At 32.6% G+C, this 20,932-nt stretch overlaps 1 protein-coding gene across 3 annotated transcripts in view; it reads right to left on the minus strand.

Moving 5' to 3' along the window:
• Positions 1–20,932, minus strand: part of MDGA2 (MAM domain containing glycosylphosphatidylinositol anchor 2) — a 697,006-nt gene that overhangs the window by 42,284 nt on the left and 633,790 nt on the right. For all 3 annotated transcript variants that reach the window (XM_010976971.3, XM_031453665.2, XM_064485929.1), the window contains one exon: positions 28–205. In XM_010976971.3, coding sequence (XP_010975273.2) covers positions 28–205 — 178 coding nt within the window. The remainder of the gene's footprint in view (positions 1–27; positions 206–20,932) is intronic.

Below are 20,932 nucleotides of genomic sequence, written 5' to 3' on the forward strand. Positions count from 1 at the left end.
AATACTTTTAAATGAAAAGCCACTTACCACTATATTTGATGACACGAATTGTTGAATCTCCTTCGCCAAATTTGGTGAGAGGAGTCAGTCGGACTTCATAAGCTTCTGGTTTAATTAGCTCAGTCAAGTTATATGTAATTAATTCTCCCTTTTGAATATTCCCATTTATTTTAATCTCCTGTTCCCACCATCGCTGCTGTCCAGCCTGAAATTAAAAGAATTATATAATAATGTTCCTGGTATTTTTAACTGTGCATTGATCATTTAGCTAAAAATACTACTGCTGGGGGTTCTTTGGGGCCTAGGACAAAGTTATATTCCTTTAGAGATGTACCTTTGTTTCTGACATGCTCCAAAAGTTAGTATGGTTCACTTTTACTTTATAGATGATCCCTTGCTTTGGACAGACCTTGGATTTTCATTCCTGTCTGCCTCTTCAGTTTCAAACTATAAGAATCAAAGTTCAAATGTGTCTGTGTTGGTTAACAGGTGAGGTCAAAAGCAATCTGGGTGGGAAATATATATATATATATATATATATATATATATATATATATATATATATATATATATATATATTTGCTTGTTTTCTTAGGGTGGGTAAATCCTAGTTATACTGCCTAGCCTGCTATACGTCTGGAAATGAAAATCTCAAGTATGTACTATTAACACAGGACTAGACAAATGACAAATAAAATAATGAAATGGAGCAGAAAGCCCATATGAATATTTGTGGGGGCGTTCACACAGAAGACATGACAACATGTATCATCTGACTGGTTGTGTATATAAGAAATACACGAATGTGATCCTATCTCATATCTTTTAAAGAAAAGTCAGTCTCAGGAGGATCAAATGCTTAAATTTAAAAGGCAGAAGTTAAATCATTTAGAAAAAAATACAGAAAAATGCTATTATGACCTCAGGTAAGATATTACTTCCTTAAACAGAATAGAAAAGCACAATTAGTAAAGGAAAAGATTGATAGATTAGCCAATCTTAAATTTGAAATTAATATTAAATTTAAAATATTAGTGTAAAAAATTCTTTTCATCAGTGCTCTCCATTAAACAAGGATAATAAAGGCAGAAGTTTGGAAAAAGATATCTAGAACCAATACAATTAACTAGAAGATATTAAAAGCTCCTGTAACCAAATAATAAAAAGAATTCAATAGCAAAATGAGTCTAATAGGAACAGGTATTTCATAAATGAAGAAACCTAAATAACTAATCAGAGAAAAGGCTCAGCCTCCCTGTGAATCAAGGAAATGAAAATTAAAGCCACAATACTATTTCCCACCATCAAACAATGGCTTCTAAAAATTATAACACTGAGGTTTGATGTAGATATAAAACAATGAGAATTTTTATACCTGTCAAAACCTGGGGTAGGGGAGGAGGATGGAAGGACAAGACTTTAATCTATTTACAAGCTGACAAGTTAGCCTGCAACAGTATCACAGACACCACCAGAAGAATCGAGACTGCTGGGTCAGAGAAAAGGATTCATGACACAGCAGACAGCGTAAGTTCTACATTCAAACTGGTCCCCTTTGTCTCCTAATTCACGCAAGGTGAAGCAAAAGTGCCCGGTTGGATTTTGCATATTCCTCAGATTTGTATCCCATCTGTAGGACATTGAGCTTAACAGACCTTAGTATTTTATAACTGATGGTAACCAAACTTGTTCAACCATTGGCCAAAAGGGAGAAATTATATTTATTATAGTAAACATTAAATGGGCTTTCCTTTTGTTCCAGAGGAAGGCACAATCTCTACATTCTGAGGATGTTTACTCTGCAAATGACCTTCAAAAGATTAGCTGGAATTAAAAAAACAGTGCTCCTGTACATGTGATATGCAAAAAAGCAGGAGATTCATGGGAAACTGTCTTCTAAAAGCATATTCTTGATGAGTATGTAAATTGGTATAAGTATGGAGAGCAATTTGGCACTAAAAACAATATTACAATGAGAACAGATAAACCCTTGTACATAGGAAACAGGAATATTCATGGCATAGAAACACAGAAAATGATCTAAACATCAATAAGAGATAGAATAATCAAATTGTAGAGTCTTCATAAAATATAATTCAAAATATAGCATAAAAAATGAACCTAAGCCACAATACATCATCATGGATGAATTTCATGGAAGTAATACTGAGCTAAAATTTAATTTTAAAGCAGATATATTAAAAAATTTAAGTTCAAAATATGCATTTGGAAGAGGGATACATAGATATGTATGAGTATAACGAAATGCAGAAAATAGTAAATACTACATTTAACATGCTTGTCGCATGGGGTAGAAGAGCATCAAGAGGAGAAGATGCAATTGTGAGGAGGTAACAGAAGACTTAACTCCATGATTTTTGTTTCCTTAGATTGGTAGTAGAAATACAAATCATAATTATAACATTTTTGTGTTTGCCTGAAATATTTTTCTTTGTTTTTCAAAGAGAGAATTGTAGAATAAGAATTAGAGACAGGCAATTGTGAATTTTGTTAACACGCTTTCTCCCTTGAATTTTAAGACACTGCTCCCTTGTACTGCTTCCTGCATCTATATCTGTGGCCACTCCTCACTCTCTTGCAGGGCTGCATTTCCTTTTCCTGAGTTCTAAATGTTGATGGTCTTTGCAGTTTTGTATGTGGTGTTTTGATACTTCATATGAGCGATTCTCACAGTTAGGCAAACATGAGAGTCGTAAGACAATTTTGTTAAAAACCAAAATTCCATGTCTTTACCACCAGTATTTCTGCTTCAATGAAGTCCAGGATAAAAATCTGTCAGTCAGCTTAGAAATACATTTTTTAAAAGAGCACCTCCTCCTTTGCAAGGCAATTTGGATGCAGGAGATCCAGAGCCTATATTTGGTAAGGCACAGCCCAGTGGCACTAGACCACTGCATTAATACCAGTGTTTCTTCTAACACCTCTACACTGATTACTCCCTAACTTGTATTTTCAGATCAGATAGTGAAAAACAAAAAAAACAAAAACATCCTACTACATTTATTAGTCCTTACCAGGCAGGCACCATGTTAACTGTGTATATTACACCACTGTGTTTAATTTACCACAACCCTGAGCAGGCAGGAACTAATAGTGGCCCTATTTTACACACTGAGGAAACTGAGGCAGAAGTTACTGTGACTTTCCTTAGGTTGTGTATCTAGAGAGTAGCAACTGCAACATTTGATTACACCCAAAATGACTCTTTCTCGCATCATTTTCTCCTTTGCTCCCCCAGAATTTATTGCTCCCTTAATTATTTTAACCAATGCCTTTATATATTTAGTTATAAATACACTTAATAGTGTTTTTATTTTTTGGACATAGATTATAAGCCAGGAACAATTTCTTACCAACTTTTCTACCTATAGTGTCTGGTCATCAACTAATAAAGATGTGATGAGATTAAATTCCAAGATACAGCATATATTTAACTGACCCAAGGAATACAGCAAGAAATCTAACTTAGTGATAACTGTATACAGTAACTGAATTTACAAACTGATAAAAATGGACATAAAACCTAATTTTACAGAAAGTACTTTACTCATGCATAGTTGACACCAGACATTACAAGGTTTCTATAAGTTTTGGAAATTAAAAATTCTACAAAATAATATAAATGACAATTCCTTTAACTGTCTTTAGATTTTAGACTTTAAAAATTATATGTATGAACTAAAGGCAAAGTACTATTATTTCAGAAGATAAGCCAACAAAAATATATATAGAATAATTTGATGTTTTATTATTATCTAAAGATACACAAGTTTAATCAAGGTATAATTTTCTGGATGTTAAATATAAGCTTAATAGCACTCAATATTTGTAGTACATCCCAAGGGGAGACTGTAGGTATTCTGTCATTATAATGAGATGCTCTACTTAAGTAATTTTGGTTGGCAGAAACATTGATGTTGTTACTTATTACAAACCCTGGAGTACATAACTTCATATATGTATTAAAAAAGCAATAACTTTGATTCTAAATCTTTAATTTAAAGCTGTAATGAAAGTATATACTTCAGCAGTTAAGGAATAAGCAATTAAACACTTCATATTGCATCTCAGTGAGCTATGCAAAATGTAAAAATGGAAAACTAAATGCAATGTTTGCACATACACAAAAGGAAACGCAGTATTAGTCCATTGTTTGCAGATAATAATATAAAACCCTCAGAGAGTGTGGGACCCAAAGCATAACTACAGAAGACAGTTCCAGAGCACGCTCATAAGCATGCTAATATGAAAGCAATGTGGAAAGTATTTCTTATCATTTCAAATTTTAAAAACATTTTGTTTAACTTTTTCTTTTCCTAGGAAATACATTACCTTCATGTAATTTAGAAGACGATTTTCATGATTTGAAGAAGAAATAAGCCATAATTTTTCTGAACACTAAGACCTATAACTTGTACCAAAAACGCTATCTGGAAATTCTCATTTCCAGAGATAAGGCTCAAAATAATTTTACAGCATGACATGGAGGAGGACTGGAAAGCTGTATTCAGTAACAACTGGAGAAAGTATGGATTCATAAGCACCAATGTGCTTCTCCTAAAAATCGAATATTCTTTATTTTTCTAAAATTGAATTTTGCTCATTTCATTTCTGGTGATGGAATGCTAATTTTTTCCAGTTCAAGTTAAACTCAATATGTTTAAGATTTGAACTTGATAAACTTAACCCAATCACTTTGCTTACTGGGCACTACACAGGGAGGTACTAAAGTTGCGGCAGGAGCAGAGGAAGCTCATTTCCCAGCTTTCCTGTTTGTGGCGTGGTGGAGGGATGGATGCCTATTGCCTGGATTATCCTGTTTGCTACTGATCTTATCTTGGATTTAGTCAACCTCATTGGGTCTCTCTGGTCCTGCACTAGCACTTTTTGCTTTGTTTTTGGAACTGCTTTGGCCCATGGTCAGCATTTCTATTCAATCTGCATTTTCTTAGGCAAATTACAGGTTCTTTCTGTCTAAAAGCACCATCTCTGCCCGTTTTCAGGGGTTGGGTGAATCCTGTTTGCTCTCTACCACAGTGATGCAAAAGACTTGCCAGGCCCTAGTCCCCGAGCAAGGAACTCAGTCTGTGGGCTCCCTCAGGCAGTGCACGGAGCTTCAAGGCAACCTCTGTAGTTTTCCTGAGCTACCTGCGGGGAAGTGAGCCCATACTGTCCCCACTCAAGTGGGCTGCAGGTGCCTTTCTCAGGGAATTTCTAGCACTTACTGTACTGTTCTTTCACTTTTACTAAAATATTCCTCATACTTGGGGACTCTCTTTGCATTGGAACGTCTCCTGATAATTTGATTCCTGACATAAAGCCTTTTGAAACTCAGTACTTTTTCTCCCTCAGCCACCTCCTGCCCTTCTACCACCATGAACTCTCATCTGATTTAAAGCCCAGGATTTCAATGCTATCATTTTCCCTTAGATTTTATAAAATCTATTCAAAGTTCATTTGTTATCTTTCTAATGTCTTAGTGTGTGTCTGTGGGTTTGTGTTCATGTTCTTGGACCATAAACCTCAACCTCCACTGTTGTGATTTTAAACAATGAGAGAGCAGATGATAAAAGAGACTTAAAGGATTAAAAAATGCATTTGTTAATATTTCAAATTCCCAACTGTCCTTTGCAATCAAAGTTTTTAACTTACATAGTAAATGCATGTCAATCTGCATTTAGCTTTGAACATCTTGAGAGTTATTCCCTGTAGTTTTTCTAATTTATATTCCTTATCATAATGAAACAAAACAAGAGAATACAACAACCTTCAGGTAAAGACAACATTGAGTGGGTCCACAGCTTCAGTGAATCTTTCAGTCTTTCATGCAGTTTTAAAGTTTTCCGTCCCTGCCTACCTTGATGAACCACTGCTGTCTGGAGGGATGCAAAGTGGATACGCAGGCAGAGTCTCTGGTAAACATCACTGGTGTATAAATGAAAGACCTTGCAAGTATATTTCAAGAATGATTTAAAAAGTGAGAACTAAGCATTAGGCACATAGAACAAAGTCTTCTGTGACAACCAAATGAAATATGCTTGCCTGGTGATAATAGAAATGGAAGAAATAGAAGTAGAAGAAAAATAGAGCCTAAAGCTTCCTAAATATATTGTGTGTTGTGGCTTAAAGTTAAAATATAATTGCAGAAAAATTAAGACAAATATTAGAACATAACTTTGAATAAAAGGAGGTCCTTTAGCGCCCTGAAAATTTTTGTTTCTGCAATAGCTAGACATTAAGTAAAGGGGTTGAAAACAAAGATTAGTATTTTAAATAGTCAACTATTTAATACATATTTTTAACATGACAACTTTACAATTCTAATGCGACTACTTAAAATATATTAAGGGTTACATGATAATATTTTAAATATAGTTAATATTTATTGAGTGATTACTATATACTAGGATCTGTTCTAAGCATTTTAGTTATTTTATTTAAGCACAAACAATTCAATGTGGTAGCTAAAAACTTAACTTTAGATTGTATTATTATATTTCCACCTGTTCTATTAAAATGTGTAGAATTATTGTTTCTAAAAATAAAAACATCTGATAAAAGTAATGAAAAAGTAAAGAAGGAAAGAGTAAATATGGTACCACAGAAGACATCGAGAACAAACTGAATGCTCAATGAATCTTGCTAGTCTTCTTTTCCTGCCCCTTGCATGCACATTTTAGATCCTCTGTAACATGCACGACATTTGAAAGGCCACTGGTACCAAGGCTTAGGAAATGCTCCAGGAAATATTTTTTTTTTTAACTCTGCAGAACACATTTATCTTAAGTTATATGAATATGAGATTAAATTTTTTTTCTGTTTCATGAAGTTACTTAGTAATAAATTTAGTAATGAATTGTACTCATAATTGTGTAAACTATATTAGTAATATAGTTTAAACTCACAATTTGGTAGAATTTAAAAGATTTGATATTTCACAGGGCATATGGAGATCTTGACGTGATACTTAATTGATCTCTTTTTCAGTTTATAAAGAAGAATGTGTTTTTGTCTAGAGGATAGAATATAAAATTCTAATAACTACAATTCATCACCCAAAGCATTCTCTGATTATTGGACACTTCTTGATAGTGATTCATTTTATATACTCTGATTATAATAGAACATTTTAAGATTTAAAAAATAAAGCAAAATTTGAACATTTGAAGAAGTTCCTATATAAACTTATAGAAGTAGACGTGTTACCGTGCAGTTGAAATTAATATGGATGCTTCCAGCTCAGAAAAATTGTCACTTTGGTCATGGTCAGGCTACAATCTCTCTACCTGTGAGGAAATGGCCCTATTATAAGAAACATGAATTTTAAAGATACAAATGACAACTCTGCTAAAAATGGAGTATAAGCTTCTTTTAAGGAATATAATATAACACTCATTTAAAAATATAACAATATAGTTACAGTACATTCACATTTCAATATTTCAATATTTAAGTTTCTAGGAACAAATTTGACAACCACAGTGTTCTTTACATAGGAATTAAGAAATTAATAAAAAATACTAGCTTAGTTAAACATTCTCTTTAAGTATATATTCTCTTTGAGTATAAATAATGGTAAATCAGGATGCGTCTAATTCATTGTGACCCCAGCAAGCAGGGTGCATAAATGATGATGCCTGTATAGTATGCCATCAGACATCAGAAAGGCTGATCCTTTAAAAGTGTGTTTGGCTCACCTTCCATAGCTTATGGAACTGCAGTTTGGGATAATAGCTGGGAATACTCAGCTGAATTATTTAAGTATTTTTGTCCAATAAGAAAAGTTAAAACTAATAGCTAGCAACTCTTTGAGGACTCGCTATTGGCAAGCATTGTACTAAGGATTTTACACACTATTTTTCATTTAATTTTTATAAAACTCCAATGAGGTTAGCATCATTATATTTATTTCCTCAATCAAGGCAACTAAAACTTAAGGAATTGATCAACTTTTCCAGGTCACATAGCTGGTAAGAAGCAAGAGATGATATAGGAACCAAATACTGTTCAATTTCCATCTTAATCACTATTCTCCATTCCCCATTCTTTATATGAAATGTGTTGCTTTCACAAGTTTTTCTAACCAATGTGCCCTTTATTCACATCCCCTTAGAAGAGTGATAGAGAATTTTTATACTAGGGAAGGCCTAATTAGGTTGAACTGAATTACAATGCTATGGGCGATAGATTAAGATAATGAACCTATCATTGGAGGAAGGTTAGTCATACAAAAAGCTTTTGCTTTTGTGAGTCCTGACAGTTAAGAGAACTCAGATTCTGCTTCTGAATTTTACTTTGGCATGCCAGTGAATGCATGCTCTGGTTGTGCTGAGTTCTGTGCTCACAACTGTTACATAAATCATTAAGTGACAGGGTATTTCACATCGCCTCAGGAAAGAATTTGAGTGTATTACTGGCAGATCCCCTCAACCATGCATTTATTACTTTCATCTGTTAAAACAAAAAGCAGCAACACTGAAAACCACCCAAGAGACCATGTATATCAGTGAAAATAGTCATTCTTTAGCAGGTAGTGATAAATCACCATAGGAGAAAAACAGGTTTCCTATCAACTTTGGAAATAACAGTCTAATTATTTTCTTGCCATGCTTGGATCAGCAGGTGAAAGGACACCTTAACCTAAAGATTAATTCATTACAGATTTTGACCCTAATAAATTGGAATTAAGCAGCATCTTTCTTCATAAGTTAGTTTTTTCAGGATGTAAAATAGATCAGTTTTGGGGGTTTTGATTTTGGCATTTCATCTTGGTATTTTTCTGTTTATAAAGGAGATGAAAATCACTTCTTTTTTTTTATGAATAATCCAGTGTACTATTTTACATCTATAAGATATTTTTCTATTGCTATGTCCTGGATTTATTACTAATAGCTTTGTATTTTGATCCTAGAAATGCCACCTGACCCCTCCATCTCATCAATAACTTCTTATAAAAGACTTTTAATTGAACTCTTTACTACTAGTGAATTCTGATTCTTACTCATCCTACATATTGCCACTGAAGTAATTTTATCTTATTTTCTTGCTCCAATTATCTGAGTTTTATGCTTTTGTAATGTTATTTACAATAATAGCTAACATGACTGAACACTCACTTGGTACTTTGATGAATTATTCAATTAAACTTAGTTGAAATCTATAATATCACCATGAAGATTTTCTAAGTTTTGTTAGAATATTTTAGCTTGATACCACTTAAATAGATATCCATTTGGGTAAAAAAATGGACATTCATAGAGAGAAGCCTCAGGTTAATATGTTTTCATAAACTTTATATAAGAGAAAATAATCATATAACAATTTAAATTCATTGATGTACTATAATTTTAATTTTTGACTGATAAAAAGTCTGTCTTAATCATCCAAGTGATTTCAAATTATAGGCTAAAAAGAAAAAAAGTAAGAAAACCAAACAATGCTTACAAATGTGTAGAGATCTGCATCTCTTACTACATTTTGGATAAAGAATACCAATATTCTTTTTTCATGAAAAACATTGCACAGAAACATTGACTGATCCATTTATTTATTCATTCAAAATCATCTAACTGGATTGGCATGAAAAAACACAAATAATGAGAAACCAAGCAGAGTAAGCTCTTTTTATATTATATCTGTTAAATTGAGAATGGAAGGGTGAGTGAACAAGACAATGGGAATGTTATATAAAACATATTCAAACATGTTTTAAATGTAATTTCAAGCTCTTCATATATTTTCTTTGTACATTTTTTCCTAAGTCTTAGGAAGCAGATTTTAAAATATCATGAAATATAAAGTATTTTTAGTGACTTTATGGTTAATAAGAATATATAAGCAATATTTCTAAAATATATGACAGAAATCTTAATATATACAGAAGAGTTTGTATTATCAAAAAAGAAAAATATTAGCAATTAAAAATAAAATAGTTAATTATGGAAAACAACTTGAATGAGGCAATAGTGTACTCAGCATGAGGCTCCAGTAATTCCTCTGGCAAGAAATTGGATGTGGTAATGGTGGTAGAGATGGATAAAAATAAAAAGACTTGAGGACACTCAAGAGATAAAATTAGCAGAAATTAGTGATGAACTGGATATGGGGAATGAAACAGAAGCAAGTGTCAAGAACTATTTCCAGTTTGTTTCTGGCTTGAGCAACGGGATGGATGATGGGACTAGTCAGTGTAATGGGGACACCAGAGGAAGACCATGCTTGAAATAGAATACGTTAGCATCTAGACATGCTTACACTTGAGGCAACTGATGCATCCAAGTACAGATGTATTAAGTAGGTAGGTCTAGTGAGTTAACACTAAAATTTTGAAGACATTATTCATGGACATGTTTTTTTGGTAGTGGACAAATAATATAATGTAATGGCAATCATAATTATTCTTGCAAAGAAAAAGAGAACGAAAATTGTGAAAGAAAGATTAATAGCAAATGCTCCACGGCAAGAAAATAATACCTCAAGGTCAGTCAAGTAACTAAGACAAAGGCTGTCAATCATTTCAGACAGATAGCATCAACAAAAATACTGGAACACGATATAAATTTTAGCACAGATTAAGCAAGGATAGTATTTAATAGTCAGTGCAGTGTTTAATAAAAAAGGAAATTAACAGGATTTTTGTTCCTCTCCAAAACTAACCCTTGAAACACCATGAAAGCAAGAGGGAGATTAATGGATCTGGGGAGTAGACTGTAAACCCCAATGGAAAAGGGCCATGTCACAAAAAGGAAATAGGTTAGCACATAATTTTTTTCTCCCCCGCTCCCTGTCATTGTTATGGGTTGAACTTTGCTCAGGCTTTTCCTGCTGAGAAGCCAAAAATTAATCGTACCAGGTAAAAGGCTGGGAAGTGACTAATACTAACTGTAGGCTAGATTAGTAACCTGATTATTTTCTTTCCTTCCCACTCTTCTTTCCTGAAGAAAAGTGGGGAAAAAAGAAATTTTTCCCAGAGGAAATGACTGCACATGATGAAGCATTTCCAAAATAGTAGTAAAAGAAGTTTCCCTGAGAGGCAAACGAGTGCCTGCACAGCTAGAGAATTCTCATTAAAATCTATAGAATATACTAATAGCAATTTCTTGGTTTTTATATTATACTCTGTGTGGGATTTTGAACTTCCCTGTACAATTTCTTTGTAACTTCTCATGAATCTATAATTATTTCAAAATAAAAGCATTTAAAAAATTTTTTAAATGACTTCATATTGAAAAGCCTTTTAAAGCACTAAAAGGTATACATAAAGGTGAGGGAAAGACACATACTTTAATTTGTTATAGTAAAATTTAAGAATATCACAAAAAGAAAATATTGGAAGCTTCTAGCAAAGACAGGTATTCAACAACAAAAGATGAAAACTCCGATTGGTATTATGCTTCTCAACACCATCAATGCACGTAAAAGGCAATGGAGTAATATTTTCAAACTGTAAAGGAAAAGAAAATCAAACCTAGTACTAATGTCCAGCTAAATTATCACACATATATTCATTTACTCAGCAAATATTTATTGCACCACAACTATGTGCCAAACACAATAAATAGCACAAGAATTAAATAGACCCAGATCTCTTATTCCGTACATCTATGCCATCGTTGATGCTGTTTCACTAACCTGTGATTGTCTCTAGCTTTCCCAGCCACTTGGGAAAGCCATGCTCACACCTTTCCTTTCCTTTCCCTAATGACCCCGGCTCACTGATAGAGCTTAAAAATGGTGAGCTAAGCCCATGGCCAAGACTGGAGCCTTCTCTGGACTATCTTGGCATGGCAATCTTAATTGAAGAACTATGGCCAAGCTTGGGAGTAAACCTAAAAAGAGATAACTGTAGTTTGTACAAGGATCTTAATTATTCATCACCACAGACAACGTTGCTTGGGCTTGTGGAGGAGTCTTTAGCAGTAACTTCATAAGACATATACAGATGCTACTGTGGTCCAAGCTCAGAGTCATTGATGAACCCCCTTCATTCCATTCCCCCTATTCATAGGATACAGAAGCACGACTTATTTTCTCCCACTTTCCTTCTGCTTTACAAGAAAGGGTTTATGTAAGCCATATGCAAGTGTAGAAACAGTATACGTCTTCATTTAAATAAATGTTTCTGTTTTCAATTAGTTTTAGTTCATTTATTCAACAGTGTCACCAAATCCTCAATTCTGAAAACATTTTAACATCTGAATTATCACTGTTTTTTTTAATTCTCATTATCCACATAACATAATTGATAATTAGTGGATTTTAAAAATCATATGCCATCATTAATTTACCAAGAAAGATTTACTGAGTGCTTACTATATGTCAGGCATTTAACTAGACTAAGAGATATATATTATCCCATTATCTAGATACTAGGAATGCACAGTGAAAAAAACTTTAAGAATAACAATAATAATAATGATAATAATAATAAAAGAAAAGCATCCAGCTTTCTCAAAACTAACATTTCAATTGTGGGAAACAACAGTAAATAATAATAATAATCACATACATAGTATGTCAGAGAGTAATAAGTGTGATGAGACAAATAAATCAGGAAAATTGGACAATGAACAAAGGATCTCACTAAAATTATGGTGAAAAGAAAAACTGCACATTCTTTAAAATACAATTCCTTAGCCTCTAAGCTGGATCTTGCAATATTAGAGTATATTTATGATCCCATATAAACCTTCCAGAATTGTGGGGACATGAAGTGCTTTTTTATGTTTTTTCTTCTATTTTAAGAGGGAATTTTTGTCATATTTGTTCTTTTATATCTTTATTTTAAATAGATAGCTGTAATGTGACTTGCATATTACTAAAATTTTATTATAAAAACCAAAAGACATAATCTAACAAGATTTGTTAAACGGATTTAAAAGAGAAAAGGCCTATAGCTGACTTGAAATGTTTTAAAAGCAAAAGGCCCCCAGAGGATTAAGGGCTAAATATAAGTTTGGTTACTTGGTTTTTATTTCTTTTTTTATAACTATTAGCTGTTTGTATTTGGACCCGTCAAGAAATTCAAGGGGCTGCAGCTTCCTCGTTAGTAATATAAGGGTGGTCTTTATAATTCATTTGAGTATTGAAATTGATGTATATTTGAACATTATGAAATATCTAATTCTGTAGATGAGATAACCATTAACACTGTATCTCTTATTCCATACATCCACTATTATATTTTCCTTTCTACTAATAACTGAGCTGGATGAATATTAGCTATAAGTACATGAAGATCATGTGACAAAGAAACCAAACATTTAAACTATGGAAACATTTCAACTTAAAAATAATTTTAAAGCTATGAAAAAGTTTAAAATGCAGAAATGTGCAGAGAATATTTAAGCAATTATCCATGTATTTATCAATAAAGTGAAGTCAACATTTTATCATATTTTGTTTATATGTCTTAAAAGAAGATATATTTTTACAGATTTATGGAACCCCACAATCTACCTCTTTCCAGATACATCTCCTTTTTCCCTTACTGCATGGAGGAACTATAGACAGGATGTGCTTTTTTATCTTTTCCCAAATATGGCTTTATACATTTTCAATATATATTTGAATATATATGTTATGCTGGTTAGAAAAGAAATACTATCTTCTTCCTCCTGGTTACTTGGTTTTTATTGAGCAAAAAATACTAGCTTTTTTGCTATTCTAAAAATAATTATTTTACATCTGGGTTTTTTTTTTTTCCAAAGCAATTGCCCCTCTGTGGTCCTGGCATTGTACTGATGTAGAATGTATATAATACAAGAATTAAAACAAGAATTTTTTCCCACTATTTGTTTATCTTTACTGCTTCATATATGGCCAGAATATCCTCATGCTATCAACTAATAATGACTAAGAATCTGCTTTATGCTCAAGGTAATGCTATCTAGCATTTTATAGTAGAGAATATGCATTTTCTCAAGACTTACACTGCTTTGTATGTCAATACTTCATTTGCTGTGAATTTCTAAGGTAATGAGAATCCACAGATCTGGTTAAATACACAGATTAATCAGTGTTTCTCTTTCTGGTTGTAGAACCTAATTTCCCATTTTTAATAGATTTCACCAGAAAATGAAATTATGTTTTTTTAATGTCAAGAAATACATTCTTTTTTAAATTTATTTTTAATTGAATTATAGTCAGTTTACAATGTTGTGTCGATTTCTGGTGTACAGCATTGTTTCAGTCATGCATGTACATACACATATTCATTTTCATACTTTTTTTCATTTTAGGTTACAAGATATTGAATATGGTTTCCTATGCTATATGGTATAAATATGTTGTTTATCTGTTTCATATATAATAGTTAGTTTCTGCAAATCTCAAACTCCCAGTTCATCCCTTTCCACACCCTTTCCCCCTGGTAACTGTAAGTTTGTTTACTATGTTTTTTGAACCTGTTCCTATTTGGTAAATAAGTTCATTTGTGTCTTTTTCTTTTTTAGATTCCAATATGGTATCTTTCAAGAAATATATTAATTTAATTTTAGTTTTAGGATAATAGAGTTAGCTTAGCGTCACTTTTACATATAAAATCGATGGTTCTTTATATGCTTTGACTTTTTACAACGTTAAAACAATAAACTTTATTTGGGTGCTTCAAAAGTTTTATTTTCTAATCTTAACCAACGTGTCTGATTTTATACTTTACTTGGGGGAACTATATTCTGTTTCCAAAGAAATATTCCCCTTGCTCACTTCCATAGAGCCACTGTGTCACATAGCCAATATAACTTACTTTCCAACGACACCTATTTGAACTTATCGTTAAGTCTAATTTATGGGCCTGTCATGTTATTTTTATTACATGGCATAATGGAATACTCTTCTTACCTCTCCACAAAAAGTTCCTACTTTATCTTGGGTTGTGGTTTTCCTCATTAAATAAGCATTACTTGATTATTTATTATGATAGTCTCATTTCCGAGGAACAATTTTTTGAAGTTGAAGTGATATTAAATACCTTTGTATATAGCAATTTTTGACGGCTGGTTTTTTTTTTTTTTTGCATTCATCTGATTAGAATTGTCAAATCTAGAACACATTATAAAATAATTTTGTATCAACTAAAAAAAAAAGAATAAAATTTTAGGCAATTTTGAGTCAATTAGAGTCACTTAGTAAAAATGAATGGTTTCAAAATATACATTTGTTGAAAAAACTTTATAAAAAGAAAAAATGTATAAAATATTTCAAATTTTTTGAAATATTTTATTTTAAATCACAGCATTGCTATTCCTAACACTGCCATTAATAATGAAAGTGCTAATTTTAAGCATTTTAATCCATAAAAGAACATATAGACATCTACAGCATGTCAGTGAGGCAGACTAAGTGCTTTTCTGGGCATAATACAATTCTCAGATGAGCAGCCGAAAATAGAAGTGTTACTAAGTGTTCAAACTTACTAAGAATATTTGAGAAAATTCATGCCTAAGCTATTTTATTTTTATCAAATTTTTGATGTTTCTAATATACAAGTAAATATATTTCAGTGTTCACATCAGCATACTTCCTTTTAAAGAATTAAGAGTTCTTTAATAATGAATAGCATATATTATTCTCAAAAAATCCATAAACTCATATGATGAAACTTGACTAAGAACTCCATACTTAAGTGAGTTCTCCTTCGAACATCCAACTTCAGGGTCTTAACATCCTTGCTTTTTAGAAAATTCACACTTGCAATCTGGAAAGTCTTTATCCTAGTCTCTGAAGTGGTACTACCAGAATAGACTATGTAGGACCACTGGAAGGAAATGTGAATTTCTAAAGGCATGTAAAAATCACAGATCTATTAAAACAAAATTAATGGAACATGCAGGGGCAACCCTGTGCAAAACAGGCAATCAGAAAAAAATTTAATCTCCCAGCAGACTCTTCTCTATTCCTAGATGATTATCCTTTGTCTAATTTCATTGTCACAAGACCATTATCTATTAAGTTCTTCTGAGGTAAGTTGCCAAGGCTTTTAAGTTAGATGAAAAGTCCAAGATTTCACCTTGTCTGGATTACTCACTTTATACAAGAAGACTAACAATGACAGGAAACATTTCAGATGTTCAAAGCAATTGCCAGTGGTGCAATCTGAAGATTGGGAAAGTTATTTTTGAGCATGTAGGACTTTCTGAAATCCATGTCAAAATACTAAGTAACAACCTTTGTGTGGACACAAATAAAACCGTGTCTCTTTTTTTTCACTTGGCAAATGTACTCATTATCTTTCAAATTCCAATTTATATTTTTATTTATATTCTTTCAAGATTGCATGCAAACTCTCTCATACATAATTATTAATACCAAAAATTTGTGTCATTATGCACATGCAGACCACATCACACACAAACTGGAAACAGAAGCAAATGTAAGGAAATTAAAACAGAGGGGTGTAAATACTCCTGAAACATTAAAATTTGTCAAGTACTATCTGATTATACAAATGGTACTACGACTTAGTAAAGTACAATTATTTAATTGCCAGTTGCTTTTAACAGCAATATGACTGATCAACTAGTGACAGATAACAAATGAAGCACTCATAAGCATGAAGTATGATTTATTGTTAGAATTCACTGCTTTTTATACCTGTCTGACAATGGGTTAATTTATCCTCCATAAGGAAATCACATAGGGAAGGAGTTTTATTTTTTTTTAGTCACTGTAAAATTCCTCCAGTATAGATTAGTATTTGTTAAGTTGAGTCAGTTTCTCAGTAGAAAGAAATATCTTACTTTCTGGATCAGAAGAAAGACATTTGCCCACACTGACAAAATGTTGTGCCATTACTTAGATTTACTGACAGATAGCTTAATAAAAACTCAAGTCCAACACCAAAATTAATTACCAACTGTCTCTCATAGAGCAATCCTAATTACTAAGTTTCATTCTTTGCTTGTCTTAATTTCCATCAGATCAGCTGTGGAATCTGCATTTTCATCTCCCACATAATCAGTGTCCTATCAGTATGAAAATATCTATTAATCGTATTTCTAATTAGCAAAACACCCAATTCTCTTCTGTTGGCCATTATATTATTATAATAATCAGGTTCACACTAGAATTTTTTAATTTGAGCCTTCACTGTTTCTTGCAATAGAACTACACTAGTCCAATAGACATTTGAAGATATAATGCCTACAAAACTAAATATAAAAATATATAATTCACATATGCATTTATTTTCCTCATGTACTTGTATGTTGCTTTCGTCTCTAAGCTCAATTATTTTCTGCCTCATATTTCTTGACTTCATTCAAGTCTCTACTCAATGTCAACACCTAAGAAAGGGGTCCCTGACCACACTGTTTCATATAGTACAACTATCACTCTGCATTCCATGATCTTGCTTCGTTTTGTCCCCCGAAAACATTTTTTTACTATCTGAAACCATAATAGCTGTTTAAGTGTGGACAAAAATTCTTTCTAAGTAAACAGGAGAGTTTCACAAGGTAAGGAGCTTCTCCTGAATACACTGTTAGGACTGTGTTTGTCTTCTCAGTAGCTTGGAGGGGGCAGCACATTTGTCCTCAGCTGTAGAGCAACAGGCACCAGCTTAAAGGCAACAGGAAGAGGTCCAGGCAACATCATTGGTATAATGTCCCGCAAACAACCCACACACATAATAATCAAAGCACTATTAGCAATAAAACCAAATGTAAATAGAGTCACACATACCATCAAACCATTTATTAGTGATAAAACCAAAATGATATTTAACATTACTCTTTCTGGTGCTTAGTATAAAACATAAGCTAAAATTCAGAGAACATAAGACCTCATCCAAAATTTCAGAAACTAGAGGTTACTAAAAAAAGCAATTTACAATAAATAGAGCTGTCTGGAGGCGGGAATAGCTAAGGCCCTAGTTCTTGATTCCTTGGTATTATGCCTGCTGCCCCAGGGAACTCTTCCTTTCTCCATTTTATCTTTTGTCAGCTGTCTCTTAGCATCTTGATACTCTAAACCCTGACCAGTTTTGGGTTAACTGATTTTTGGAATACAACATTCAAAATAATCATTTAAATAAGCATGGAAATACAGTTAGGATATAAGCATTAGGAGTCTCAACCCTTGTGAAAGCAGGACTTCATGTCCCCACAGTTATGCCTCTTAGAACTCACATGTTCCTCTTAGTTAGCAGTTTGTTCTTATGCAAATGGTCTGTCTTGCAACTTGTCAATGGGTTTTTACATACTGAGTAGTCATAATATCTTCTCAAAATATATAAATTTAAACTGTATTTGAACTCAGATTCGTTCTCTTATTCCTGAACATAATTAATGATTATGAATGTAGCCACTGAATTTTCGGGTCATTTACTTTACTCATTTAGTTTTTAAGAATAACTAAAATGGCAAATGAATGCAGAAGTTATTATTACTTCATTTTAGCTAATCTACCTGATTATTCAAAATTAGATTCTTTCTTTCCTGCAGACTGTAGTGTAAGTCCAATTTCTATTCATTTATTATTATTGTTATTATTATTATTATATTACTCTGCTCTCTACCAGCATATAAAGTCCATGAGATCATAGACTTTTCCTGTCTAGTTTGTTTCTTATTCCATTTACAAATAACACTATGTGACATTTAATTACAAAATAAGAATTAAATAACACTAAGGCTTTGATGAATTATTTATAGGAGCATGTGTCAGGTTTTATTGATCTGATATAAACATAGGTCATATTTAAACAATGGCATTTATTTTATTACCTATTTATTACTGACTCAGTCACTCAAGACACTTAGTGAGCCCATTTGAGTTCTTTACCCTTTCATTATTTGAAATAAATAGTACAACTTCATAAATAAATCTTTACTCTTATTTCATATTTTAGAAGTAAGTTTAAGAAGTAGATCTTTCTGAGGTTATGTTTTCAGCAGAAAATCAAATGGTATTACCAACATATTCAATCAAATACTGCTGACCAGAAAGGCAGCTCTAGGTAGTAATTTGAGCTCTTATCAAGCATTTGGTCCTTTTATTCCTTGCAGGTACATGAGGATAAAACTTGTTTGCACTGTTTGACCTCAGATCATGTCACATGTCACAGAGCTTACTTTGGTCAAGGAAATATGAACAGAATTGATATGTGCCCCTTCCGAGAAGATTTTAAGAGCTGGTGCATGCTTCAACATGCTCCTGCCAGAAAACAATTTATACTGTAAAGAGTTTTGTATCAATATATAAGTACTTACTTCACCGATATTTGTGGGACATTAAGATACTTAAGGAAAGGACAATATAAAAACTAGAGGGGAGACAGTATATAGAACAAAAAACGCCCCAAATTATGTTTTAAGTGAAACTGCTCTTATCAAAATTCTTCTAGGTTTTTGGTTGGCTGTTTGTTAAATTTAGGATCCACTATTGCTGCACCATATACCATAAGCATAACAACATGTATATTCAAATTAGCTTCTCTAAGCAAAGGATCTGCTATTTAAGCATAAGAACACTTCCTGTGAATGTTTTTACTGTGTCATTTTGCTGAGACACAGATCTTTGAGAATGAATTTCAGCTTAGTATCTTTAGAACATTAAAAGAAAAGAGTTGCATAGGATATATTTGTACATGAACATTATTTTACATTAGAACATGAAGCTTCCTTCAGATTTTGTTTTAAAATTTTATCATTTCACATTTCCTTGAAAATATTTCATTAAACATGTGTCTAAATATTCATCTCAGTAATAGTTCATTTTTCTTTTAATAAAAGCAATTATATTCAAGAATATTTTCTTTTTTAAATTATTCTTTATTAAAAATTGTTTTCAGTGTTATTATTATTACTTTTCATTTTGTTTGGGGGGAGGTAATTAAATTTCTTTTTACTTAATTATTATTATGTTTTTAATGGAGGTGCTGAAGATTGAACCCAGGACCTCATGCATGCTAAGCATATGTTTTACCGCTTGAGCTATACCCTCCCCACCAAGAATATTTTCTTAACATATAAAAATGAGAAAAACATTAATGTGTTTTGACAGAAGATCTTCTAAAGACAACAAGCACCTAGGTAGTGAACATTTTCTTCATCTCTGCCTTCCTGCTCCCTTCTTTCCCCGAACCTAAACTTAATCACCAAATCCTTCTGATTTTCCCACCTAAAATTCCCTCCAATTACTAATATAGCATTACTGATTCAGGTTGTTGTATTTCATTTGAAACAAAACAGCTGTTACTCTGTGCTGTCCTCTGTTTTGTCCTCTACCATGATAGTGATTATCTGACCCCTGTTTTGGCTCTGTATGCCTCCCCGCTTCTCTCCAGGGAGAGTCCAGTTTCTTTGGACTAGTTCATATGGCCCTTCATGATCACAGTCCCTCATATCTCCAGTTTGATCTCTTCCTTCTCTCCTGAGCTATGCTTCAGGAGAGGCCCAGACACACTGCACTATTTCAGTTCTCCAAATTTATTAAGCTGGCTTTGTATACAGGCTGTTAATCCCTCCATGCCCCTTGATCTGGGTGACTTCTATTCACTCCTCTGGTATCAGTTAGCTAGTATTTCTTCTGCTAGCATTCTTGACCTCCCAAAGCTTGTAACTGCCCGCTTGTTTCTCTATCTCCTAATATGTTTTAAACTTTCTGAGGACAAAAACTATCTTCCCACCCACCCATCCTTGCTCCATTCTCAACTCAAGTGCTTGACAGAATCTTTCCATATATAATATGAACATAGGGCATCTTTTGTTGATTACATGAAATAATCTTTCTTTCTTATTAATGACATAAGTTGACATGAAATATAGAATACAGATTTGAGCATTCTTTTAAAATAAAGCTCAATCCCATTTTGTCTAGTCTAATTTACTTAAGACAGAGCAAATCCTTATTCTTGTATTGACATTTTTAATTTATAAATTTATTGTATTTGTCTGGAGAGGGAGCAGTG

The sequence above is a fragment of the Camelus dromedarius genome, chromosome 5 (genome assembly GCF_036321535.1).
Source record: "Camelus dromedarius isolate mCamDro1 chromosome 5, mCamDro1.pat, whole genome shotgun sequence".
Classification (NCBI taxonomy): domain Eukaryota; kingdom Metazoa; phylum Chordata; class Mammalia; order Artiodactyla; family Camelidae; genus Camelus; species Camelus dromedarius.